Source organism: Larus michahellis, chromosome 9, assembly GCF_964199755.1.
Source record: "Larus michahellis chromosome 9, bLarMic1.1, whole genome shotgun sequence".
In the NCBI taxonomy this organism is placed as follows: domain Eukaryota; kingdom Metazoa; phylum Chordata; class Aves; order Charadriiformes; family Laridae; genus Larus; species Larus michahellis.
The window spans coordinates 19,613,376-19,641,122 of NC_133904.1; the positions used below are offsets into that span (position 1 = coordinate 19,613,376).

At 40.5% G+C, this 27,747-nt stretch overlaps 2 protein-coding genes across 9 annotated transcripts in view; one reads left to right on the forward strand and one right to left on the reverse strand.

Moving 5' to 3' along the window:
- Positions 1-407: 407 nt before the first annotated feature.
- RPS27L (ribosomal protein S27 like) lies at positions 408-4,994 on the reverse strand. The gene is made up of 4 exons (XM_074601325.1): positions 4,939-4,994; positions 4,532-4,640; positions 2,064-2,174; positions 408-923 (listed from the first exon to the last, which is right to left on the reverse strand). Exons 1-4 carry the CDS (start codon positions 4,942-4,944, stop codon positions 895-897), a joined length of 255 nt encoding a protein of 84 aa, XP_074457426.1. The 5' UTR covers positions 4,945-4,994; the 3' UTR covers positions 408-894.
- Positions 4,995-12,165: 7,171 nt separating this feature from the next.
- The window catches only part of RAB8B (RAB8B, member RAS oncogene family), a 31,058-nt gene continuing 15,476 nt past the window's right edge, over positions 12,166-27,747 (forward strand). For 7 of the 8 annotated variants that reach the window (XR_012589096.1, XM_074601319.1, XM_074601322.1 and 4 more), the window contains exon 1: positions 12,172-12,428. Coding sequence is in view for 6 of the 8 variants with exons in the window: in XM_074601319.1 (XP_074457420.1) it covers positions 12,305-12,428 (124 nt within the window). In the remaining 2 variants the exon portion in view is untranslated. Of the gene's footprint in view, positions 12,429-27,747 lie in introns of all 8 variants that reach the window. The other variant, XR_012589095.1, reaches the window with a different exon arrangement.

Genomic DNA, 27,747 nt, shown 5'->3' on the forward strand with positions numbered 1-27,747 from the left:
TATTATTTAGTAAAATAAGATACATGTAAGACTTTGAATGTTTTCTCATGGCTTAAAAAAAATCCACTTTTTAACAGCCATTTAGAAAGGGATGGCTTTAAAAAACTAACTAAAACCCTGTTTCCTTATTGCCAAAAGGTAATTATTTAATATCAGTATTTAATACTGAAAATATGCATGGTTTTGCTGTACTAGTTTTTTTATTGCCTGGATACCATTCATGGCTGTTAGTGTAGTTTGCTGACTTACTGTTGCTTATATACACCATATGCCTTCTCTATACCAAGTGCTCTCAGTGTTTTGCAAAAGACTTTTTTTTCTTTATAGAAGTCTCAGTATAGAATACCAAATGGAGTTTCGAGATCAGATTAGAGGGAGGGAAAAAACATGCATTCCACAAAAACAGGTGAACATGAGTGAGTAACTTTATATTTTTATTTATCGCCACGTTACTCAACATAGTAAAGGGACTAAAGCAACGTTGAAAGCAAATGAGCCATTTTAAATCTATCTAATCTAGGGTAGTTGCAGTAATAAAGTATACAAAATGCACTCTTAGAGCAGTTTCTGTCACCAAATGCATTACACTGCTGTAGTTGATGATTAACGAGGGGAAGGATGCAGCAATTCCAAGGTTTTTATATTACATGATGCCACTCAATTAACAATACACTGTTTAAAAGTAAAATTATAAAAATAGAGCTCAGTTGTCTGCAAACTTGCAGGAAAAACTTGCACTTTAAATCATTTATTGAAAAAGAGATTCCAGCTCATTAGTCACCAATAGCATGTAATTTTTACAAAATCAACTGTAATTACATTGGTATATTAACAGGCATTTTTAAACCAGTAAGGCTTTCAGGAACGCAGATCCGAAACCACATGCTGAAGTGTTCAGTGTTGCTTTCTTCTAAATGAACAGCCTGTAAAGAAATCATATGAGTATAGATACGAATAGACCCTAAATTGTTAGACTGCCTTGGAAAATTGCCCGCCCAACTTAAGTAGGAAAATTCGTGCAATAAATTTAAATTTCATGTACCACAAGAGGTGAAGATTTGTCACTTTGAGTTTGCTCTAACTCAACCGGAACAATATGGCTGTCGTACAATTAATCTTAAAATAAGGCTAAGGTGTACTATTTCTTTTCTTCCAGATGCCTTTTAAAATTTCAGTCTACTGTTCCATCCCTTTAGTGATACAAACCCCAAACTGAAACAGCTGCTAGGAGTGTTGATACCTTTTCAACTGCTCAACAGCCTTATATCAGGTACTCTGTCCTCATATAAACTACATTCATATATGGTACATGCACTAAGATATGCAATTTGCATATATATTTACCTTTTGACCTTCAAACAAAACGTGAATAAAATCTGGATTTGTTCTTTAATTGTTCTTTTAATTGTTCTTTAATTTCTTGAATTGTTCTTTAATTTTTTTTAAACCCTCAAGTGTTTCCAGTGCTTTTCATATACCCCAGGCATTGGGTTGCATTTCAAGATATACTGGTGCTATACCAGTTACCTGTATGTAAGTATCAGTGGTTATTTGTTTCCTTACAATTTATACAAAACAAATTTTGATTAAGCAACCTGAGCCAGGGAACTGCCTTAGAGCACGATCGTTTAAAAACAAACAGGCAAGCCATAACCGACTAGCAGTGGCACAGGGCTGGTTCAGCCTGGCAAAAGTACCCTACTCCTTTAATGCTGCTTTTTAACGCTGTAAACTTAGCTCAGAATTAGACAGTATTTATTACAGATAGGCTAAAGGAAACAACATCACAAACCACCTAAAATCATGTGTGTTTGATCACAATGTAGCTGCTTAACTGCCTGATGCATCTGTATAGCCACTTAAAAACAAGAATCTGAAAAAAAAAAAATAATCAGCAATTCAGGGCCCATTAACAATGTTTTTACTAGCCAACTCTAAGCAATTTGCGAAATAAGCATTCCAGTATCAGTTTTCAAAATCGAAGCTAGAATATTTGCAGGCTGTAAATACATAAATGCATTTATGTAAGTGGTACATTTAGGCTGCTAAACATTGCCCCTTACCTTCTGTGAGCCTGGCTTTGCCCCCAGTAGGCTGACACAAGACAGTTGAACACCCTACACACAGAACTACTGTCTGAGCATGGCTGAATACAGTCGTGATCTTGTAGCATCCTGGAAAACAGCATTATTAAACTTTCCATTATTTCCAGCATGTTTTTTTTTATTGTATGTGTAATTGAATCAGATACTCTAAATACACTTGTCCAAAAATTGATCTGTATTTTATTACAGAGCATATCAAGTAAAACAAAGCAAAACATTGTTATTGTGGTCTGAAGTACTTGCTTTTAGTAAATGTGCACATGAAAGCAAGTTAGTTAACTGAAACTGTTATGATTCCCCATATGAACAGCACAGCCTGATGGCTCACAAGCCCTAATTTGCCTGTCATTTGTCTCCTGCAAAAAAAGTCAAGGCATTCTAGGGTAGCATTCTCTGCTGAAGAGAAGAACCCATCTGGCTAAAGAAATACTTAACTTGTAATACTAAACATTGCTGTTGACAAAGGTCTGGCAGCTGTGAATATAAACACTGCTGTTCAAATCTGTGTTTGCTTTCTGTTTAATAATTAGTACACATAAGGCATGTGCTTGGTTACATTCTACAAAGCTAGCATCATATTTAAAGGGGAAGACTTGCACAGAATAACTTCACTAATTTCAGGTGCAAGAAGAGGCACCAGCAACACTTTGTCTATAATTTGTAAATTCTGTGACTTAAGAAAGAATGAAGTCGCTCCCATACATGGCTTAGGCAAAGAGATTTTCACTGCGTTCATTCTTCTCCCTGCAAAGTATTTTTAATTTAATAATTAATCTAATTAATTAATCTAATAATTTAAGACTTGTAAAGGATTTAATCTAGATGTGGATATAGAAACAGACAAATAAATTAAGGTGAGAATAGATTCCATTTTCAGTATGTGTGGACCAGAAAGACAAGATAGAATATATGTTGTGAGGAAGGTCCTCAGAAAGCGCTCTTAACGAGTTCTGGTTGGTAGAGAGAACTCCTATTAGACAGAATTACAAATTTCTGCTTTGTTTAAATCACAAATAGTAACTGCACAAATCTTTCTTTGCACAAACTTCTAGCAGCTAAAATTTAACCCTAGAAAGTGTTGTTTTTCCCCCCATGAATACGTACTTCCATGTTGCTGAGTTTTTAACTTTGTTGATTTTGCTGGGAAATGAGCCCAATCCATTTCAATAACTTCCAACACCACTGAACGATGCATAAGGCCGTCTGGTATTTTCACTGCCTCGTGTTTAAGACTCCCTCATTATTGAAGCTCTCCTGCTTTGCTCTATATATCTCTGAAACTCAGTAACCAATTAATCCAACAATAATGAAGATAACCAGAGACTCATGGGCGTATGTTGACATTAACTGTATCTTACTATATGCGTACCTGTACACTGGTTTGAAGACAGTTTAAAAAAAAAATCAGTGGCTTAGCCTTCAACCATGTATATTTTAAAAGTAACCACACTTTATTTACAAAGTTTTAATGAATTTACCTCACTTTTAGATGGAAAACAACATCTCAAAGCTTCTTAGGAATCTAAGCTACTAAGAAAGAGTAAGACAATAAGAAACGTGAATACAGCAACAATTCCCTGCTTCTAGTCAGGATGATCGCTACTGTAAGTCAGTCTATGCATTTGCTTACTGCTATAACCTTCTTACACTGCAGTAGTTTCTAGGTGATAAGTTACCACACAACAATTTCTGTGCCTGGATATGGAAGTAGCTGTGCTGATCAAAGCTGTTCACTGGTAGAGCACACTCCTGTAATTGTGCTAGAAGATCCTCTGGTTCAGTTTATAAAAAAGTTGTTGGTTATAGATGTTTCTGAGCCAAAGTAATGAAAATCTGTGAAAAGCGGACACAGGCAACATCTTAAATATAACCCCTGTATATGTGTGCTAGATGTGAGCTCACTTCTTAACAGCAAGATGTGAAAAAGGCAGTTGCATATGTTTTACCTCAATGTACAAGTCCCACTATGCCTGCGTATATCCTTGTGCAAAGTTTTTCTGGTTGCTCTTCCAGAATCAACCAACTTAGAAAAGGGGGAAACCAATCTTGTCTTCTATTTGAAACTTGTGCCATTGATGCTTTAAGGCATCCATTTCATTTCACTTGTTACACAGGCAAATCTGGAGGTTAGGTTTATTCCCGACTTGCCAAGATTTCGTAACAGGAAAAAAAAAAAAAAATCATCACATGACAGACCTCCAGAAAATAAAATAAAAATCTAATTGTCCAAATTAACTTTTGGAAAAGGTTGAAAACACTTTTATTGTTAGAAGAACCCAGACATGCTTTTTTTTTTTCTCTGCAGAACAAATATACCACTTTTACTTAAAAAAAAAAATTTAAAAAATCAGACCTTTAATGAAAACGAACGACATACAAAATTAGTTTTGTTCCTTCTGTAAGATATAAGCATTTACAATCTTTACCTGGGCATTTTACATCCATAAAGTAGGAGTTTGGGCTCTGCACAAGACGTTTCTTCTTGTGCTTTCTCTTCTCATCCTCCAAGGAGGGATGCACCAGATCTTTCGCCAGCTGGGAGGGACAAGAGGGAGAAGGCACAGCGCGTTAAGTGACGCTGGGAACACCCGGCCAGGCGACTCTAACCCAGCGCGGCCGCGGCCCTGGAGCCACCCTCCCCGCAGCGCCGGGGGCGGCCAGGCCCCCTCGGGGCTTCCCGGCCGGTGAGGCGGGAGCGGCCACTCCATCCCCCCACCCCCGCCCCGAAGGCCGCAGTAGCGGGATAGCTCCTATCATCCGGAGGCCCAATGCCAGTGCCCGGCGCAGTCCGTGCCCCGCGGAAAGGCCCGTGCGGCGCTGGTAAACAACCCACCGGCATGGTTGCTGCCGCCGCCAGGCCGCGCCCCGCCCCGCCCCGCCCCGCCCGCTTCCGGCCGGCGCGCAGCCGCTCTGGGCACGCGGCGGACTCGGCTCTATGGTGGTTGGGGGGGCGGGAGGCCGGTAGCCACAATGGCACGGCCTCACTGCCCTGCACGTCACGTCATCTGCTTAATTGGATAGGAAATCAGCGCAGAGAGCGTGCCCGCCTTCGGAGGACTTTCTGCAGGAGGTCGCAGTAATGCGCCTGACGGTTTGTGATGGACAAAATGGCACTTGGAGGAAGAAGCAGCGTGAGAGCTTCAGCAACGGCCGTGAGAGTTTACGGCGGGGCAGCGCCGCGGCGCTCCTCGCACCGGCGCCGAACGGCTGGTTAGCGCAGGGAGAGACAGGGGCTTAACATGAGCGCAGTTCTCTTTTCAAGAATTCTGCTCATTTGTCTCTCTAACAGATTCATACGGCACAGGCATTGTCAGGTAGTAAGTGGAATCGAGGAGTCCCGTCTACTTGTCATAGAACCATGGAACGGTTTGGGTTAGAAGGGACCGTAAAGAACATCACGTTCCAACCCCCTAATATGAAATGCTTACTAAATTGTCACTTGCATGTCGTTTCATACACATCACACGAAGTTGTACCTACGTGCATATTCTTTTGCAGTTCCCCACCCCAGTCGAAAAGAAAAATGCAGAAGAATTTCTGTTAGTTACCACTTACGTGTTTAATCCAATTTAGAGAATCTATGAGAAATAAAAATATTGCAGATAGTGGGAATGAAAAAAACATTTTTCATTAATTTTTTCGTAAGAGAGTGAGTGTTTTTTTTACATAAATTGACAAAAATAATCACAAATGTAATCTGTAAAGACCCTTGGATTTAATTTAATCAAGCCCAGAAGACTTAAAGGTGTAATTCACTGGAAGTCCAGTAAGTGGCACAAATAGACCTTATGAAAATTGCTTATTATGAAAAGTCTTCTGAAACATGCAACAGGCAGCGTGTTGAGCCACATCCTTTTTGAAGAGAGAACTGATGCATTTAGCGAAATTTATTTTAAAAGCTTGCCATGAGCACGAGTGAAGATGTAAGTTTTACAGAGGCAACAATATTCTCAGAGCTGGGCTGGCCTCTCCCACGCTGACACGGTACACAACTTTCAAAATACTTTCTTCGCACCCCAAAACCCTGTACCATTCTGCAAGAATAGACTGATGTGTTGTAGCGCTTCGTGCCAATTTATTGGTTTTCCTCCTCTTGCCATCACACCCATTGTCTTGTAATGTTGTGATGCCATGTTAGCATTTTTCCTTATGCACTGGAGTGGTGATGACAGACAGATAGAGGTATTTTGGAAGTATTTCTTGTTATATCATGGGGAATTTAATATGAAAGGCTCTGACTCATACTTTCCTCTACATGCTGTCCTGTGAAGGTAGGAACATAAACCAGTTATCAGCGCAGACTCAGTTCGCGAGTCTTAGCTGTTCCTACTACCTTTCAGTCTTTTTCAAATGTATGTTATTTATCTGCAAGCAGAAGGGAAGGGGGAGACTCTATTAATCTTGTTGATTCAGAATCTGAAGGAGAATTATGTTCTTCTTTGTTTAAGAAAATACCTTCCCAATGTATAAAGCACTACCAACAAAAAAACCCAGAACTTCTGAAGTGCCACCCTCCTTCGCCTCTTCCTCCTGGTTTTCCTTTCTTAAGTGTCTTTCCTGCAAGGAGCCTTTGGTGCTTGAGGAAGACTTTAGAGTCACCGTTTACATTAAAAATTGGTTTCTGTGGAAGGAGGGGCACACAGGATGATCTGAAAACAGGATGTGTTTCGGACACATTCCTCTGTTTGGTTCTCTATTTTGGTTTTACTTGGAGATTCATTTCCTTTTCATAACTGCTTGTAGCTCAGTGACCTGCTGAATGAGTCAGTTCTAACGCATTACCTTCAATCTTATGATGGAAGCTTTTTTTGATGTATACTCTTTAGAAAGCAGAAACGCAGCACTGAGTTTAAGTTGTGAGTTAACTAGGAGAGAAACACAGTCCGTACAACACTGGTGTGGCCTACAGAGACAGAGGTGGAGAATGACTTCCCCTTTCCAGCCTTCTCCCAGCAAACAAAGGCTTTGATGTCATTTTAGAGAAAAGAACAAGAAACATTATCTGTCTGCTAGAATGACAACAGAAAATTTCCAAAAGCTGATCCAGAGATGTTTAAAAACAACAAGTTGGGTGGGGTTTTTTTCTGCATTGCGAGCACAGTCTCTCGCTGTTTAAAAGCTGAATGTGTGTCTCCGATGTCGTGGTGGTCTGCAGCTGGGCTGGTTCAGCCAGCAAGCCCTCCCTGTGAGGAGGGAGGTGGTGGCTGGGAGAGCACCCGCTGACAGCCGGTGCTGCTCTGTCCTGCTCCATTTGTGATCTCCTGCAGCTGAGCTTGGGTGGGTACTTAGGATCTGCTATCTGATGTTGCAAGAATACAGGCTTTTTTGAGTGTGATCACTGAGGAAGTGAATATTGACTGATTTTAAAAAAACGAATTCACCCTAATAATGCTTATAGTGGTTTGTCTAGAATCCTAAGAGGTGGATGGGTGTCTCTGTAGTGCTATCATTAAGACCATTTAGGTTTCCGTACACTAACCAGCTCTAAGCTGCACTCAGACTAAGTAGGTTCACTTCAAGTGGTATGTTTGATCTGGAATGCACTCTGCCTGTGGTTTTGCCTGTACTCCAGAATTAAGTATTATCATTTTAATTGATTATAAGTTAATGGTGTAAACCATGGCATGTAGTCATTTGGTTTAAATATGCTTATGCTGAGATAGTTTAGATTAGTATTAGAATCTTGAAGAAGGTACACTTTAAGCACTGCCATAATAGCAAACCTTGAAATTAATGGAACTGACTGATAAAAGTATTACAGTGCTTTTTCTTGAATTGAACTGCACATACTTTAAGTATTTTTTTCCCCAATAATTGCTTGATTTAACCTCTTCTAGATAAATTTCTGCAGCATATACATGTGGAAAATTTATACATTTAGATCACTAGAGTAAAGAAGAGTACTGTTCTTTGTAAAGACCAAAAAAAAAAAACCTATGCATTAACCTTCTTAAAAAGAGGAATCAAAAGCAGGACATATGGACATATCAAATGCAGTAAGACAAAGTGTAGAATGAGCATAGAAGTATCTACCTGCAGTGAAAGACATATTTACTGGAACTGGGGGATAAGTGACTTTTTTTTGAAAGGAGTGTCACATGATGGTCATCAAACAGTAATAAATTGCAGAAGCATCTGCCAAAACAAGAGTTGTTAAAGATACACATCAAAAATATTACCATATTAGCTATCAGAGTCCAAAAGCTAAGGAGCAAAGCTCATGTTAATGATTTGTGGTTAGGTGATTCGGGGCAAGACTGGTTCATAAGATTATCTTTTGTAGGACTTGGACCTGGAGATTCCAATTAGTGCATTGAATGGAAGACCTTGATTAAAGACGATTTTCGCACAGTTCTCTTTTTACTTAACCCGTCTCACCTTTGAACTGAGGGGAAAAAAGGATTTTTGAAAGCTAGAAGTAATGATGTCTATCATTTGAGAAAGTAAAAATGAGAGTGGGAATGAAGTAGCAATGTAATCTGGTTTTATTCTTAAAAATGTAGGAGTTGGTAAAGTCACAAGTATTTTCTGGTTAGTCAATGTGTATGTAAAGATTACTAAATTTATTGCATACGAATAGAAAGAGTAATTGCATTTTGCTATTGATATTAGTGCCTTTCTTAAGCTGAGTGCTTTAACAGATGCACTTTACATATACCTCACTGACTAATGGAATTCTGCCGTATCTTGGTTGTGACTCAACATCTGCTTATTGGATGAGCTTCAACTGTGGTGTTCACGCAAAACTGTTAGGGCAGTCATTTAGGGGTGGTAAAGGGTTTTAAAATTCTGCTTTTTTGAAACATACAAATCAGCATCACACTGTTATGGTCCTGTCCACTTTTATATAGTGACAAAAGGTAAACCACAGTATCAAACATTTTCTATTTCGCCCATGTTCAGTGTTCCCCTCAGTCATTCTCCCATGTCAGAAAAAAACTCCAAATGTTTAATTGTAGTTGATCTATTTGACTGTAATGTGGTCCCTTTTCCAATTTTGTGCGATAACAAAGACTGGGCTTCAAAGTATTTTCATGGAACAGGTATTGTAGCGGCTTGGTTATGGAGCCTCAACAGCTTTGATAGTACTCCTCAAAAGGTTTACTAACATATTGAAAGGTATACAATTGTACAATTACAGTTTTTCCGCGTTCTAGAAAATAAAAAAATGTAACTCATTTTTTATATCTTGTTTTTAAAGTTCATGGTTAAGTAAACATCTGTCCCTTGAATCTGGCAAACTGGCACTTTTCCAAATCAGAACAGAACACAATGTTGCAAAGCACCAGTGTAATTAAAGAGGGAAGCAATTTGCATTATTTTTCTATAAAACTACTCTTGAGTAACAGATGGCGATTGAAACATATTGCTCCAGAGACATATGGAAGCCTATTTGTTCCATAAAACTCAAGAGTGAATATTAACCCCCAAATTACTCTCTTCAGTGCTGAAATACGATTGCGTAGTACTCTCCAGTATGGCTATAATTACAGTGCATAGCAACTCATGTCTCTGAAAATACAGATACAGGGAAATGTTTCAGAGATTAGTTTTTCATTTGCAGTTTCCTATAATCCGATTATTAATGCTAATCTGAAATAATTAACCAATTTGGTTTTACTGCTTCAGTGCCAGGCTGCCATTATCATTTATAAACTTAAACTTGTAATAAGTATTATAACAACCCATCTTAACATCTAAACAGCCCAACAGCTAATTAAACAGTACAAAAATGAACCAAGCAGCCGTGTTTCCAAATTCCACCCTGCAATGGGCTGGTGTCTCCAAGTGTGTAAAACAAAAAAGAAAAGAACCATCAGTTCCCCCCATCTGTGTTTTGCTGCCTTGATTCCGCTCTCGCGGATGGTGTCCTGGTCTCCCAGAGGTCTCAGTCAAACAAACAATGAAATTTTTACTTGAATCACAACACAGCATCTATGATATAAAATTAGATTTTGATACAATTAACTGCAATCATGACAAGCTCTTACTGAATTCACCTTGTACAGAGATTTACATCAGATCTGTCACTGGATTTTTGACAGTTTGTTATCACAAACATATATTGGCCAGGAACACCACCAAATGGAGACCCTCAACAAGGAAGATTCGGAATAATTAATAACTAGAGGCAGAATAGCTTTAGTTTTTTCAAGGATTATAATGGCTGAAAGTATTTGTTTGGAGTGATTCCTCAGAGTACTTTGCACAAATACAGCAGTAGCCAGGAGTTAGACTAGTTTAGCCCTGTTTCACCCCATCAAATTGTAGGTTAATGCCAGGGAGTGATTTTTTGGTGTGCTTGGGAATATGGAGGCTAACCATGTATGACAGAGCTTTAATATTCAAAATGAGTTTTTTTTTTTTATTCTGTATGGAACTCAGCATATATATTTGCCAAATTAACACAAAAAACTGTGAGAAAGGACTTTTTACAGTTGTGGGCTGGGTTATAACTAATAGATGTGGCTGCAGATGGGAGGCCCTTATGAGCAGGTATCTCTGGACTGCTGTTAGGCGCTTGAGGCGCATTTGCACCCCCCAATCCCATCCAGAGGCTACTTGAAAGACGTGCAGCTACAGGGGCCCCCAGGGCCCCCCAACGCTGCTCCTTGCTCCTGCCTTCCTCCGGGCAGCGCTAGGCAGGACTCCCCCCGCCCCGGGGTGACCAGCAGGAGCGGTGCCCTGGCCAGTGGGTGCCAAAGGGCCGGTCTGCACCCAGGGGAGGGGAAGCCTTTGAGGTGGGAGTGCTGAAAAGGAAGCTGGTGGCTCAGGCCTTGCAGGATGACCATCCCTTCAGGAATGATTTGGGGAAAACAGCTCTTTTTCCTTTGTTTTCCCAAGAAGGACGGGAGAACTGTTGTAGTGATTTATAGCGTTAGAGATTTCTGTTTATCGCTTGTCTAAAGGCTACAGTTTTTAAATTAAATTAAAGCAATAGGTCTTTGCTGTCATTTTAAAGTGTTTCAGTAATGCTATTTATTTTTATAGTGCCTTGTGGCATCCTCTGAGGCACACGGCATAATAAATACATAATGAGGCTGCCTCACACGAAGAGATAATTATCAGTGGGAAAAGATGGGGAAAAGTGTTTATTGAAGTGCTCTAGAATAGCCACATGTTGCTCTAGAATACCCACATTTTTAGTGCTACTTGAGACTGTGAAAATAATTTTTCTGTTGCGTGAACAACTGTTTCTTCCTTCCTTGGCATTCCCAAAGCAACACGTAAATACTTGAGGCCGCATACACACTCAGGTCACCTCTGCTTATTGGTGATCTGCAGTATTACGCCATTATTTATTGTGTCACTTGAGCAGATAAGCACATGGCTCTATTTACACATCTACCTAGTTTCCAAAGAGAATTTATCCCAGTGCCTTGTAGAATGAGGCCACCGGAGAGATGAGATGCTCCAAGTGTCGTTAAATTCAGGGTGAGCGTGTTTCTGTGTGGAAAACTCAGGTGTCTGCTGCCATTTGAGCACCAAGAATGCAAGGTCTCAGATCCAGCCCTCTGAGTGTTAATTTACTTAGTGTTGGTGCCTACCGGGTTTTAAAACTCAACCTGAACGGAGGTTGGAGAGAGGTGGGGGTTGGTCTTTTCTCCCAAGTAACAGGCGATAGACAAGAGGAAACGGCCTCAAGTTGCGCGAGGGGAAGTTTAGGGTGGGTATTAGGAAAAATTTCTTCACCGAAAGGGTGGTTGAGCATTGGAACAGGCTGCCCAGGGAAGTGGTGGTGTCGCCATCCCTGGGGGTATTTAAAAGCCGGGCAGAGCGGTGCTGAAGGACATGGTTTAGTGCTGGAGCTGGCAGTGGATGGCTGGACACGATCATCTGAGAGATCCCTTCCCACCTGGACGGTGCTATGGTTCCGTGGTCTGTGTTCACATGGAAACACACAGAGCGATGTCCAGCCAGCGGCTCGGCTCGGCGGGGACGCGGGCTGTGTCCAGGGGAAGGGGACGGGAGGGGCGAGCCGCCACCCCAGACTACATCTCCCGTCGGGCTGTGCGCTTCCGGCGTGCCGTGACGCAGAGGCGCTGCCTCCTGTGAGTGGCGCCGGGCGGGGCGGGGCTCGGCTCCCTCCCTCCGCCCGCCCTCCCTCCCTCCTCCGCCGCCCCCTCCTCCTCCTCCTTCTCCTCCTCTTGCTGCTGCTGCTGCTGCTGCTGCGGCGGCGAGTCCGAGGCCGAGGGAAGATGGCGAAGACCTATGACTATCTGTTCAAGCTGCTGCTGATCGGGGACTCGGGCGTGGGCAAGACCTGCCTGCTCTTCCGCTTCAGCGAGGACGCCTTCAACACCACCTTCATCTCCACCATCGGTGAGGGGCCGCCGCCGCCATCCCCGGGGGCGGGAGGGGTCCTGGCCGCGGCCCTCCCGCTGGCAGAGCGGCCGCGGGGCGGGCGGGAGGGATGGGGGGCACCGCCCGGGGCCGCGGCCGCGCTGGGCGGCCTGTGCGGGGCTGTTGCGCGGGAGCCCGGCGGCCGTTAGGCGGCCGTTACGGGCCCCGCGCGGGAGGAAGCGCCGGGGCGCCGCCGCCGGGCCCCGGCTGCTCCCGTTGAGGCGATGTGGGGGCCGTCGGGGGCCGCGGGGCGGCCGGGCTGGGCGGGGGCTTTCCTCCGGCGCGGGGCCTGCCCGGGGCCCGCGGGATGCCAGCCCGTCCGCCGGCGGCAGCAACAGTTGGCCGGGCCTGGGCTGTGCGCGGCCCCCGGGCTGGCGGGAGGGGGGGTTGGGGGGGCTGCTCGGCGGGGCGGCTCCGGCGATGGCGGGCGCGGGGCCGCAGCAGGAACCAGCCCTGCGCGAACCGGCTGGGCTGCGGGATGACCTCCCCGTCGGGTTTTCCTGCGCATTGGCGGTTGGTGGCTTCACGCCGGGATGTACGCCTCAGACAGTGGAAGAGGGCTTGGACCGCTTCAGCCGGCGGTGGGTGTCGCCGGCCTGCCTGGTGACAGGGACCGAGCCGCTCCCCTCAGGGACTTATCCACCCTTCTCTTTCTTCAGCTCCCCTACATCCCTGTGTGTGTTCCTGTAGACGTGGCTCACGATTTTGAGACTCGGAGTAATTCTGTTCAAGCTCTTTAGTGACTGGAGTTAGAAGCTCCTTAGTGACTAGACAGAGGAACCTCCTTGGCAAAAGTTGAGTTCAGTTATAAATTTGGTGGTGAAAAGGTATTTCTAAAGCTCAACTAACCTCTCTTAATGACAATGAGATGCGATATATGAAAACAGACTGCTGTGGCTTATATTTCTGTAAGATTTGTAATTCCTAAAATACTTCCTGTATAACATAAAGTTTTCAAGTTCTTCACTGAGGTATTGCTGAATATCAGTCTGACAAGACTTGAGATTTATGGTTAGCTACTTGTAATTGAGGTTGCTTTTAAAATAAAATTAAGTACACTGTTTTCAGGATGAAGGGGTAAACTGCAGTGGAGGTTGATAGTATTTAGGAGGGCAAAACGAATGCTGACTTTGAAGAATAACACTGAGAGAATGAGTAGACTCTTTACTGGAAGGAAATTGATTTAAAGATGAGGTGGATAATGTGTGACTTGGTTTGTGTTACCCAAATGCCGTATCCTTTTCAGACATTGTGTTGAACTCGGTGTCCAGGGAAGAAACAAATTTTTATTTAGGCAGATACAGTTGATTAAACAAGGTACGGCTGGTATTTCTAACGCTGTAAGAACATATTTTCTGCATTTCAAACAAATATTTCTGAAGAATTAAAATTGCACATTCCTCTTCCCTCTGCAACCATTTTCAAATTGGTGTATTAGTAACAGCAGCTAATCAAGGCCTGAGTAGCATTTTACCTGAAATGTTATTTTGCTGTATCTGTGCTGGAATAAAAGGCTTAATAAACATTAATAAATGCTATAGCTTAGCTAAAAAAAACCAACGCCCTACATTGGTACTGTGATAAATATAAAATACCTCTTTATATTTGTAAAGAGATAGCTAACATAAACGTGTGTGTCTGTCTTCCAACTATTTTCTTGGTGTTTCTTGAACTGCTTAGCCCCTTGATATTTCTCAGTGATCCACTTTGAAGTCTTGAGGATTGTGAATGGGATGCTGTTTTTTCTTACTTTATTCAGTGAATATAGGATTTGCTCTCTTTTCTTTCCTTTATATTTGCTTTCACAAGGATCTTATTTTCAACACTATTCAACTTGAAGAATTTTACTAATAATTGAGGCATACTTCTGGTTCCGTAGGTAGTATTTGTGATTTCACAGTTATGTTTTCCTTCTTATATTTTGTTTCTTCCAGTCCCTTTTATTTTGTAGCGGAGGACCTACAAACAGGAAAGTTGACAATGCAGGAAAGAGTGAAACTGTTCATAAAGTGCTGATGTATGCTTAAATAAAAATACTTGGGTTTTTTTTTCAGTTTTCCTCATGTATTGCTTTAATTAGTTTTAGGTCAATCACGTAGATCTAATCTGTTTGTTCTTGAGGGCACACTCGTGTGCATGCTCTCTCCTTCTCTGTGAATGCATGCTGGCTGCTCAATACTAGTCGGTTTTACAACCATAACTAATACATCTGATGAGCTTCAGGGCATTCCACTTTTAACAATTCTGACTTTATTTTTTTTTCCTTGACCGGTAAAGCATAGCCAACCATGGTATGGAGGGAGACATGGGGATGCAATGCTTTTCACAAACAGGTCCCCCTGACAGTTGAAGTTTTAAGGTCTCCAGATTAGCATTCCAAATAGAGTAGTGCACTGAGTCTTCCATAAGTATAAGCTGCCAGGCTGTTTTGGTTATATATTCTCCAAAAAGTGGATTCTGCAATATGATGGTACCTGCTGTTAGCTGTGTGTTCAATTCAGAATGATTTTAATTAGCACGCGCCATATTATGTGCCCTTAATAGTGCCCTAGTTCTCCTCCAGTCTGTCTCCCTGCTAACAAGATCAGAGTTGGTTTAACCGTAGAAATCTGAGAAGGCATATGCTTGAGATGTGTTGACATCAAATTTTATTGTTTAATCTTACGTATGTAAATGCTGTTTGTGAGTGAGGTAAGTCATTTAGACGTTTTTTTCTTAACTACATGGAGTTAAACTTTTAACTGTTTCACCTTTTTTTCTTGTATTTTGCATCCAAAAATGAAAGCAAAACTTTGTTGCCATGATGAAAGGGCCCATGTCATGTCTAAGCACCAAATATCTTTCTTATAATTTCCCCACTCCTGTTGTTCTTTAGTAGTTTAAACAATAACACTTCAGTTACCAGAGCAATGGAAACACTTTCCAAGAGGAAAAAAAAAAAAGTAGGAGGGGGTATTGTAGAATATTTGTTTCACTTAGCTTCAATGTTCATATTACACAAATGAGTCAATAATGAATTGTAGTTACTTTGTCATCTTGCATGATATACTTGTGTCCTACTTTGCACTTTCCCTTCTCTTCTGCTGTCATGCAAAACGTGCCTGTAAGGCTACATCCTTGGAGAGTGCTTGGAGGTTTGCGAATGGTCCCTTTTCTCCTCAAGACTTTGGTCATGCTATAACGATGGCTGTACTGATTCAGACAAGGAGGTCTTCCAGCCTGGTGTCCTGTGGCCAACAGTTGCATAAGAAGTAGGATAAAAGTGCGGTGTACCTGTATTTATAATTTATCAGACTTTTTATTCTTTTTTGGGTGACTTGTTGGTCTTTCTGTCTTTGTTTTGGCTACCTGGCATAACTAAGACTTTTGGGAAACTGCTACCCATTATGAGAAGGGAACAAGTGATTTTTCTTTCAGATGATCCTTTTGGTTATTCTAGGACGTGTTTTCAATCTGTGAAAACACCCATTGGCCTTTAGCAACTTCAGGCAAGGCAGGTCCTTGGCCTTCAGCAACTTTAATTTTTTTTTATGTCAAGCTTTGTAGCTCTTTTTGGAAAATTTCTAAAAGGGTTGAGAAGTCATAATAGTGCTGTGCTGCCTAGTGAGGATCAACTTTTCACTGTTAACATGGGATAATTCTATTTACGACGGGAATGTGTTATGTAAGGTTATGTTGTTTGGTTTGCTTCCTGAATGGAAACTTCTGCTTTTGCACAGTTCTACATGGAAAGTAAAATGCAGTTGAGTCAGCTCATTTTCATACTTAAACAGTTCCTAAAGCAAAACTTATCTTGGAGTATCTCATATGCATTTTGCTAGTAGTTTCAGTGCGGTGTACAGGAATAAGAATCATTAATTTATCAGTCTCTAAGTATCTTAACTTGCTGTTCGAGTAGTGCTGCCTCGTAAAACTGGATTGGGTTTATCGTTCCAAATAATAAAACTTATTCTTTGCATTCCTTTCAACTTTTTGTTTATACTGGTTTCTACAAGAGAAAAGTTACGTCTTTTAGCTCATAGCATTTCTGACTTGGTACAAGGGCATGCTGACTCTGAAACAAAATTTATGGTATTTATTTTTTTTAATCCAAGATGATATCAGCATTTGTTAGGAAGTTGCCCACACGAGATAGGACTGTATCTGAGACATGAAACAATTTGTTGGTTTTAGAGAAGTAACTTTTCCTTAGCCTACATCTTGCAAAATAGGGCGCTACTCTGGCAGTCGAGCACGTGTATGCTGACCTCTGAACACTTTGATGAAAATCCTTTGACAAGCAAAATTATCAACTTCCCTTTTGCAGTGACATTTCCATGTCTGTACTGTGTAATGGAAATTGTTTTAGTGTACTCAAGTCAAATTATGCCTCACTGAATATTTCTACTCTTCTTCCCCACACTTACTTGTATGATGGATAAAAGATTGGTTGTTGGTTGGTTGTTGGTTTTTTTCCACCCTCCCATTGAGCTTCAGCATTCCCTATCCTCATTCAATCAATTCCTTTTAGGCTTCTCCAGATGGCAGGAGCTGTAGAAGAAAACACCCCTCAATGATAGATGAGCAAAGGGAGGGAACAGTCAGGAAGGCGTTGTCAGTAGTATTTTATTAATGGTCATTATAATAAATAAACTGTAAGTTAGACTTTGAAGTGACTGAGTCTGGTTTAAGTGTCTCAGGTGGCACCGTTATTCGTACCTACAGAATGGAAGCGCATGTTCAGGGTTTGTAGGATCTGGGACTTGAGTATCTCTTCAGTACAGTGTGAGAAGGAGGTCAAGGGTTTACATGGGAACAGGGGCAGACAGCATTATGGAGGTAAATGTGAAACTGGAAGAATGATTCTGTTTTCATGATGTGTGATGGGTGGCCAGCAAGATGTTGGTGATGTTGATCCTGATGATGTATCCTGATGTTGATCAGCAAGTGTTGTGGTTGGAGACATTGTAGGTCAAAAGCATTAAAGTTGTGTCTCTTCTGACCTTAAATTTGATACTAACACCTAGCTGGTAACAAAAGGCATCTTGGACTTCGATTTTCATCTGCTGATGAGATTGTGTTTTCCTACTGTATTCTGCAACAGGCCAACAATGTAAATAAAAATGGCTTTTATTAAAAATGCTGTTGCAGCTTTCTTGCTGCGTGTTACTGTGAAACAGTGTGACAGATGTCTGACTGTTTTTTGCCTATTCCTAATTGGCAGATGGAGGTCTATCTTGGTTGGGTGTTATCTGGTTATTTGAGTGACAGGATGGCAGCCTGGAGCTGTTTTTGTGGCTTGGTTTGAATGCAAAGCTAAGAGCATAGACTAATATCGAATATAGGAACAAATGTATTGATTGATGGATACAGGCTTTGAGAGAGGTATTGAAGACACATAGCTTTTGGGAATTTTTATTTACATTTTTGGAAGGCTTTTCTACTCCTTGTGCAATAGGGCATCTTTTAGTAGAAATAGATTTTGAACTGACTTATTTCAAAATTTAACTGAAATTCACAATAGATGAATACATAAACAGTATTTATAGTGATGCTTTCTTTCTTTTTTTTTTGTGATAGAAAATAGGTGTGTGTTTGTAATTCAAAGGATATTATGTTGCTTTTTATCTTTAATCGGATGTTATGATAGCTAAAGTGCCCAGTATATCAAGCTGACTGTAGATATATAAAATAGATCTGATCTTTTTCCAATGTGAATGAACTATGAATAATAGTTACTTCAATGGAGTGGCACTGCGTAAGGCTCTTGCACAAGCAGAGTTGATCGAGAGGCTTTTAGTTGTTGGACTTCCAACTCAGAACTTAAGTCAGCAACTTGCTGTCCCAACAGGGGTTGCAGTGGGATGTAATTTAGTGCCTCTTAAGGGGGTTTTGGCCAATAATTGCATGTAATATCAGTTTAATCTTGTGGTTTACAGTAAGCTTTCCTCTTAAATGTAAGCTATGACACTTTTGATTAGATTGTATGCAGTTTTAAAGGCAACTAAAGTACTGCATGTTTCAGAAGATTCTTTTCTGCTAGGGACAACAAACAGTTGGCCAAGTTTAAGATCATGTGTGTTAATTTTGCTGCTGCTGTGCAGAATGTATTGCTTTGGGCACCAGAGAAAAACCTGATGCTGAATGTCAGTGGCATTCTTTCATATGTATGGCAACATCTAAGAACATGTAAACCAGACAGGTTACTAACAGAAGTCTGTCACCAAATCTGGAACTTGGGAAGAACAGTTTGAATTTAAGAAATTGGGCAAATCTAAAGTGGCTGCCAGCCAGGGAACACATACACTGCTCCCCGCCTCCCCCTGCAACAAAATCTTCCTGTCTTTCATCTGCTGGAGAGAAATAGCTTTCTTTTACTGAAACAAAATATCCTGTCTGTATGGTGTGACTTCTGATGGGGTTAAAGATGAAGTAAGGTATCTGTGTCAATCCAAGCATGGAAGGAAGGAGGAAGATGCAGTAAATCAGAGTAACTGCTGGCTGTGAGAACTTCTCTGGTTTAGCAGAAGTGACTAGAGAGGAGAACCTGGAATATGCAATGCAGGACAAGGGGATGAAGTGGCCATTAAAAGCATCTTGCATAACGTAGGAAAAAACCCCAAAACCATTATGTGCCAGAAAGACAAGTATAGCCTTTGCTAATAAGTTATGTGGTTTTACCTCTTAATTTATGTAGTAAAAATCTTTCAATAAAGGCTTATTTCATCATTCATATAAGAAGTTAAATACAGCAGCCCTTCTTCCCGCATGTCCTTTGCTTCCCAACCAAAAATCTCCCCACATACTTACCCCCGTATAAAAACATGGGTTTAGAAAAGCCTCCAATAAAAATGATGTTCCCGAAGTCTGTTGAGAGTATTATCTTTAAAAATAACTTCAGTAACTTTAAACCTTCTGCTTTGACTTTTGGCCTGATTTTGCTCCCTCACTAGGTACTTCACAGACTTGCTTCTAAAACACAACCATATTTCAGACTCTAACTGAAATTCCTAGGTTAGATGACTTATCTTAACAAAGATAATTCTTACTGGATGAGACAGTTTGATCTTCACAGATAACCCAGATCCTTTCGGCCAGTTACAAAGCAAAGAACTGTTTTACTGCCATTGTTGACGTGAGCTTTTTTTTTCCATTTTTATCTTGTTTACGTTGCTGGTAATACCTGTGCTGGTAATTTTCTGTGCATTTCCTTCCAGTTTTAGCAGGTCTGTGCATTCTGAAGTCTCATCTGTTTCATGAGTGGGGTGTTCCTGCATTCCTATAAAACTTTCAAAAATTTCATCACTGCTCATCTTTTTTAATCACTTATGTCTTTGTAGTGGTCATGCATAATTTATACGTCCTCTGTCTAACATAATCCAATTCAACTTTTGTTTTTTTCCCCCTCTGCCTCTGACCCTATCTTCATAGGGTTTATCTCTAAAGGAGGTGCTTGGCAGTGCAAGTTGCTGGGCTATAGCAGTGTTTAACTGTACATTCTGACTGCTCCAATCAAGTCTTCCATACCTGTCTTAAATCTGCAGCTGATGGGGTATGTATGCAGCACCTGTCTTAGGTACTGCTGGAACAGAAGCTACAAAGTGCATTGTTTGTACCGTGCAAGGGTTTTTTAATGTCTAAGTGATCCATGACTTACCAGTTCTTCCTTTGTTTTGTGCATTCTGGGGCATTCTGTATGCTTGCTTTTCATGTAGCAGCTCTTCTGTTGTAAACAGACAATAGTATGGCCCAAAAAAGTTTTTATTTCTTCATTCTGAATAACCAGTTCAGTGTAGACATCCAGATCAATTGGGAGCCCTAAATCTTTAAGAGGCTTTTTAAAAAATAAGTGGCATCTCCATTTCTTATTGGACAGTCATATAGGTTCATCCGGACCAAAAATTACTGAACAGAACCAAATCTAACCTTTTGGGCCTGTTCTTATCGTTACAACTGAAGTGTAGTATATGAATAGCGACCAATGAACTTGAAGTCATGGTGGCAAGGTAGTATTGGTTACGTAGGATTTTTTTTTAATCAGGCATTTTTTTTTACCCTTTGGGTGCTTAAGGTGCTAACTTTTGGATGAAGCAAGCTTTTTTTTTTATTTTACAGCAATATTCAGTTGGAGCTGTCTTGGTTAAAGACAACATTTTCTATGTTTTCCACATCTACAAACATATCTGATTTACAAGCAGGAGATTGAGGATCATCTTTTCCTGTTCTGGGAAAATGATGCCTTTGATATGGACTAATCATATGTCATCTCATATTAAGCACTGGGCTTCTGAAAGAATAAACAAATATTTGTATTCCTAAGCCACCTTCTAAATGGGAAGATCTGGTGTTCTTACCCATTAAAACATGTGACAAAGTTGGGTTTTTTTGTGTGTGTGTGCAGTAGAAAGCCATGTGCTGCATGTCCCAGAGACCTGAGGGAAAGAAGACCTTCAAAGTAGGTGACAGATGCACAGGTGTCCCATTGCTCACACGTTAAGTGGGTATGGGGCTGGGTCCTTGGGAGATCGCTGCAGCCATTTCTGTTCCATATCTAGCCATAGTTGGAGTATGAAATAAACAGCGATTCCTCTACTAGCATGGAGCTGCAGCTGGTCAGGTCATATTCTGGTGTAGGATCCATGCTGGAGCTGCTTGCAAGCTGCTCGTGGGCCACCTTTTGGCCTATATTAACTAGGGCTTTAATTTAATGATTGGTTCAATGGAGTCTGTGGTCTGCTACTCATCAGAGGAGAGCTGTGACTCTGTGCTCAAAGTTACGCCGTCAGTAGTCATTGCATATGATGGTAAGCTGAATTATGGAACTCACCCAGATGAAAACTAGCCTGATGGAAAGAGAAAAGGATTCAGTTGTAACTCTTTAGTGGCAGCACCTCCCCTAGTTTCAGGAGGCTGTGAAACTGCAGCCTCAAGCCTCTTGGCCGATTTTAACGTTTGCTGCTCTCCATTTGCACATTGGCTTGAAAGGAGTATGTTCTCAGAGCAGCTAAGTTAGTGCATTCCTCGTAGAGACATTCAGTCTATAAATAATCCTTAAAATAAACAAACTTTGCTGTCTGTATCAGTAGTGCAATTTTAATCTATTTCAAAATTATTTTAGATGAAACTAAGTTACCACCAAGTGTAGCTTATTTTACATTCAAAATAGAACAAGAGGTAGACATAGGTGAATTTGTGTGCACTTTCATATGACTGTAATACCTCGGTTGTAAACTCTAAAAGATATTCTGCAGGAACCCAGCCCCTTTAAAGTTGGTCTCTTGTGGCAGTTGGTAATTTTACTCATGTCAAGCAGTAATAAGTTTCTACTGTTGTGTTGTTTTATAGTATTTAAATTTAGATCGAGTGGTTTTGGTGTTTAGAATCATGCAAGTCAAAGGCTGCTCAAAGCAATCTGTAAATTCTGAATTCAAAATGCTGGAAAGAGACTTTCACTTTGCAGGATCTCCTGGTGTTTGCATTGAAGCACTGCAATGCACGGTTGCAATGCATGGTTGTGGTGGCAGAACTCATAGGAGCACCATTATGAACAAGTGGCTGAAGAGCACTGGATTCAAATCTTAGTACGATAATCAGGTTACACCAACTGTTATTGAGCTGTCAAAACCATGAATGCTTCAAAGTATAGGTTGGTCTAATTCTGATGATTATAAGTTGTATTCTGAATCCCTTGTTTTCTTTTAAGTAGAAAGTAGCTTAAGAAAGGAAGCTTAGAGTGGTTGCTGCACTGTAGCTGAGGAGACATGCTGAAGGAAGCAGCAGTTTGCTCTGTATTATGAACTTTGGTCTGAGCTCGGTAGCAAGTTTCAAGATCTTATGAGCAGGAAACTGCCTTATGTTATATATACACATGGCACCTGCATTCTTTATTGCCTTACCTACTTCAGCCATTTGTATGTATTTATTTTGCCAGTGTAACGTGTTTAAATTTTAAGAACCTTCCTGTATTAATATCTTCCAAGGAGCAAGAGACTGCTCTGTGTATTGCTGTGTAGGACACTGGTATTAGATTCTTTGTATGGGTGAATAGTAAGACAAAGAAAGGCCAGTTAACCTGAAGGAGCCTATTCGTACCACTCTGAATTTAGTAGTGTTTTGTGGGTTCTTAAAGGGCTGTCCAGAAGGAATAGAATACAGCTTTGTCCCTTTAAGTTGCGAAAGGATGAATAAAACTGGTTGCACTTGTGTATAATTCTAAAACAAATTTATCTTAGAACTTTTAAAAAATGTTGACCTTCACCCTGGTGTGTTGCTTCATGTTAATCTGCTGTATTTTTGAATGGTTGCAATAAAAGACTACTGCATCTTTAATCTACATAGTGATACAAGACGTTGCTGAGATCATCTGAAAATGCCTTGCAGATGTTACTAGGGACTAAAGCCAAATGTTCAAGTTCAAAATGATTAGACTTTGTTCCTTTGCATGAGGCTGTATGACACACTGGCGTGTTGCAAGTGTTCCCCACCCGGTCTTTTACGTTGCTCTTGTTTCCTATTTGGTCATTTCTTATGTTTACTGAAAGCCTTCAAGAAAGGATCTAATACAAAAGCAAATTTCTGAGGCTTCATTTATCTGCCTTTATAGATTGAGACAGTATACTGATGTAGCGCAATAAAATAATCCCTTAAAAACACCATTAAAAAAAATAATTGTGTTATTTAATCCAAAACCTGCAATACCTACTGCTGAGAACAAAAAAAAAAGGTAATCCCTGGGTAAGCTTGTGGGGAAAATCTGTGGGAACAGATTGATGTCCCTCAGCTGTTGCATGCACATGGAAAAGAACAAGTTTCTGGAAGAGTGTTGTTCTGTTGGTCTGTCTGTGCTTGGAATCTGCATGGAAGATGTTGAGACTCTTTAGCTCTGTTCACGTGTGTCCACCCAAAGCTCGTGTGTGTGATCAGTGCTGGTACCTGCGTGTCTGTCGTCTCGTGGTGAACAAGGTGTGTAAGTGAGCGCTTCAGTGTCCTTCAGCACCGATTGCTGACAGCTCTTCAAAGCACGGTGAAAAGCAAATGTGCCGGCAGCAGTTGATTCTGAAACATGTCCTGCGGCGGTGTCTTGAAGATCACAGGCTTGGGATGGGGCGCTCAAATTCAAACCTATGCTTTGGAGAATCATCAGAACAATACCAGCTGTTACAGCTATGCTACAGAACTATACTGCTTGATAGTCCTGATGTTCATCTGTGCAACTTAGTCGCTTGCTGTTCACCAGAACAAAGCCTATAGGGAGAAGTGTTTTCTAAGTAGTTCTCTCCCAGAATTCAACAACCTGAAGGTGAAGCATATTGATTTTCAGTCATGTGCCTCTTCTCACTTCCTTTTTTTGAAGGTAACTTACAAATCTGCCTGCCTATTTCTGAGTTGCTTTTAATTCAGCCTTAACTCTGACTGCAGGAAAATATTTTCCTTTCCTTTTGTATATCTTGAAGACTGTTGTGTGTTGTGTCCTGCAGTAGAAAAGTTGCAAAACTTTCTCCCTCTTCAGCTCTGCGCATTGAAAAAAATCAACCCTCCCACAACTCTACATATAAACACAGTAGGATAAGAAGGACCAAGCTGTGAAGTTGGAGCAAGCCCAGCTTGAAAGCTGAAGCATAAATTCCAGTTGTTCTGATGTTGTATTGCTCAAAAGGGTAATGAGACTTTGTACCTTGACTCCTCTCCCCATCTTGTAATGAATTCCTTTTTATTGTGATCTATGTCCAATAGAGATAAGTGCCACAAAGTTTCTGTTTATCAGGGAATCCCACTGGAAAAAGTTTTATTTCCATTTAATTTTATTTATTCCGTTCTTACTTCAAAAGAGTAAGGTAAGATTTAGATAAGTAGGAAGATAACTTCTTTAAGAGGGTGGGGTTTTTATTATGTGCAAGTCATGCAAAATAGATCTTTTAATTTTTAGTTTAATAAACAAGATCTGATACTGTGGTTCATTGTTGATAGGTGGGTCTAAAATTAGACTCTTCATAGCAAGCAAATCGGATATTAATTTTTTCACAGCTCCTTTGCCAGTTTTTGGTGTTTAATCACCTTTAAAATTCCCTTGGCTTATATATTTAAAAAACAAAAAAACCCAAACAAACAAAAACCAACTAAACCATTTAAAATGCTAGTACATTGAGTACTAATTAATTTTTTTAAAGTATTGCTTTGCCATAGATGGAGAAAACCTCTGTTATGGTAAATATACAGGCTAGTGTATGCTATCAGAGATTGACATTTATTTGCATCCTGAAAGAGGTTCATTTCCTGTCTGACTTCTTGCTACAGCTGCACCAGAACAATGTTGCTAAATATATGGACTCTATGAATTTAGTGAAATGGGAAACCTATTAAATCAACTTGAGTTAAAATCAACAGGAATTGTCATCTGATCATGTAGCTCTCTGCCATGTAAGGTCCACCTGCTGCAAATTAATGTTGAGCCACCTGAGAAATAAAGTTAAAATACTGGTTAATGGTGTAATACAGGTAAATAATAATTCTAATACTTGCTTGCTGGTGGCTATTAAGTGATTTATTTTATTTTTTACATTAATTTGTAAGTTTCTTTTCTGTCTGTCTTTCACTAGTTTTATTATTCAAGAACATGGCCCTTCCAGTCCATTCTTTCTAAGCAGACTGAAGACCAGAGAAACCTTTACCTTCATGAAGTATTTGCTGGTACTGTTGTAACAGTTTGCCTGCTCCAGACAGAATACTTTGGTTTGGTTTCTTTGTGCTGTAGCGTTTTCTGCAACCGAAATTTTATTTAACTGAAATGGATTCTGTGGCACTGCAAAACCTGAAGTACAAGCTCTGGTGATACAGGGTTAAAATCACGGATGAGAGGAGAACAAAAGAGTAACAGTGATGCCTTGAGAGTAAGCTACTGTTCTAAAAACTAAAGTAGCAAAATGAGCTGTTTCAGCATTTCTGCTCAGTTTGTCCTTACAATTTTGTAAGAATTGTGTCAGACTGGTTTTGTGAAGGTTCATAGTAGAAAACCATTGGTACTGAAGCTGTAAAAGGAACCTCAATATGTGCCGCTGGGTAGTCCTGTATATTTAGCATTGTAGTGCAGCTCTTTGGAACGTCTCCCAATGTCTCTTTAAAATGATTGCATTACAGCTTAATTATGGGTGAGATGTGCCTCATTTGACAGTGTAACTAGGAACGGAATGGTGGAAGAGGAGTGTTGGCAGCATGGGTGTATGGGATGGACATGACTCTTTGGCTTGGTGGCCTTGGTGAGGCTGCTCTCCCTGGCCTAGTATATGGCTGCATGGTGATGGACAACGGTATATCCTGGCTGTTGAATTTTATTAGCTTTGTGTAGTGATACAAGCTAAACGCAGTAAGGTGCAGCTCTCATGTTTAGGGTTTTTTTTTGTGGCTTTTTTGGTTTTTTTTCTTTTTTATGTAAGTCGTTGTGTGGCACTAATGACACTGACTTTTTCTTAGTGTGCAGACTTCTCTGCGCAGTGTATTCTTTGACAGAGCTTTGTTGGAAGCTATGGGAGAAAATACCCTCAGTAAAGTGAGGAGAGAGGATGCATCCCTGGCTGATAGTTACTAAGGATCTGAAAAGGATTTTGAAGAACAATAAGCCCTCTGCTACTTTTACCCCATGCTGTGAGGGAAATGCAAGCAATTACAGACCTAACCAGTGTGCAGTTTGGGTCTCAACTTGGGTGTCATCCTTGCAGACTGCAAGCTTGTGATTCCTGCAACAGATGCTCTCATATCCATATTTAATATGTACTGAGTGGTTAGGTGGACATCAGTGTGTCAGACTTCTGTGTGACAGCTCCTCTTCAGCAGTTAAAAATAATTATCCTGTTAGCCTTTGCATTCTAAGAATTAATCTGGGTCTGTGTTTTCTAAAAGCATCTAAAACTTGACTTCAGGTGGACATCCAAATGTTTCTGGGCTTTTTCTCCCTACTGGAGAGACCAGCACTGCATGTTGCATTTTAAAACTGTGAAAGCTGTGTTATCCTTTGCCATCAAACTTTCTGTTTCATGAGTAACTCTTCTCTATTAGACCTGAGTATCTTTTCTAACTTTGGTATCTGAGTATCTTCATGGATAAAGGAAACTTTCTGTCAAGAATTACTTTTGAAATGCTATAGTCATTAGGGTGTTTTACAGGGCGTAATTTAAATTTAACTGTAACCAAAGCGTTGCTTGTACTTGGCCATGCAAGTGTACTTGGCAGGAAGTGGTAGTACATGTCGCCAGGCTCGCTCTGCGAACGCTTGCAGCTCACCACTTCCTGCTACCGAAGGGAAAGAACAAAAGAAGCACCAGTTCCTAGTTCATTTTAGCCCCTAAAAAGTTGCAGTTGCATTTGTTAAACTTCTTAGTGTCATAACAGAGGTATGTATGGCCTTCCCCTTTGTATTCTTCTTTTAGCTTTGAAATTCATCTTTATTTTGGTGAAGTTCCTACTAAGTTCCAAGAAGATATTTTTTGTGCCAATCCTGAGTTCTAAAAATGATTGAAGCAATGGTTGTATAAATCTTCTTGGTGCTGCGAGGGAAATGACTAACCACACGAAACCAGTCTGTGCAAGGCATGGATTAACGCACATAGATACCTAACTGCAGCATAAGCTTGCTTTCTCAGACGACCATCCCTACAGGAGTCTTTCAGTGTTTATGCTGATGTGTCTTTGCATATGTAGTTGACAGTAAATACAGAATTATTTTTAACCACAGTAGTCTCTGAACCTAGTTTTCCCGATGATTGTCATACTTAATTTTAAGACTCGAGGCCTAGACACAAAGGATTTTTTAAAACCAATTTCGTTTTTGTCCATGATACAATACCCTTTCCAGGAAGATCTGTATTTGTGCTTTGTAACCTTCGAGGCCAACAGAAAATCTATTCAGAGCAAAGGTCAGTTGTCAGACCTGAATACAATTACCTGTGACTTCAGCAGGTATTGCACCTAGTTAGGAGAAAAATCTTTACAACAAGGGAGACACAAAAATCCTATCAAATATAAAATGGAAACACTTGCCAAACTTCTGTTATATATAATAAGCCTTTTTTAAAGTACACGTCATTCTTATGTCATTTTTAGAACAATGCGAATTAATGAAAGTATCTTTTTCCCTGTAAATCTACTAGTGAATCTTGGGAAACTGCAATTGTAGCAGTAGTCATAGCATTTTAAATTAACACAATTAATTTCATATGCTGTTAAAAGTGCTGATGTGATATTTCTGCTCATAATTTGTATTCTAACTAATGGGCTAAACTACATATCCATAGCACATCAAGATTAAGTGGCTGAAACTTGGTATTTT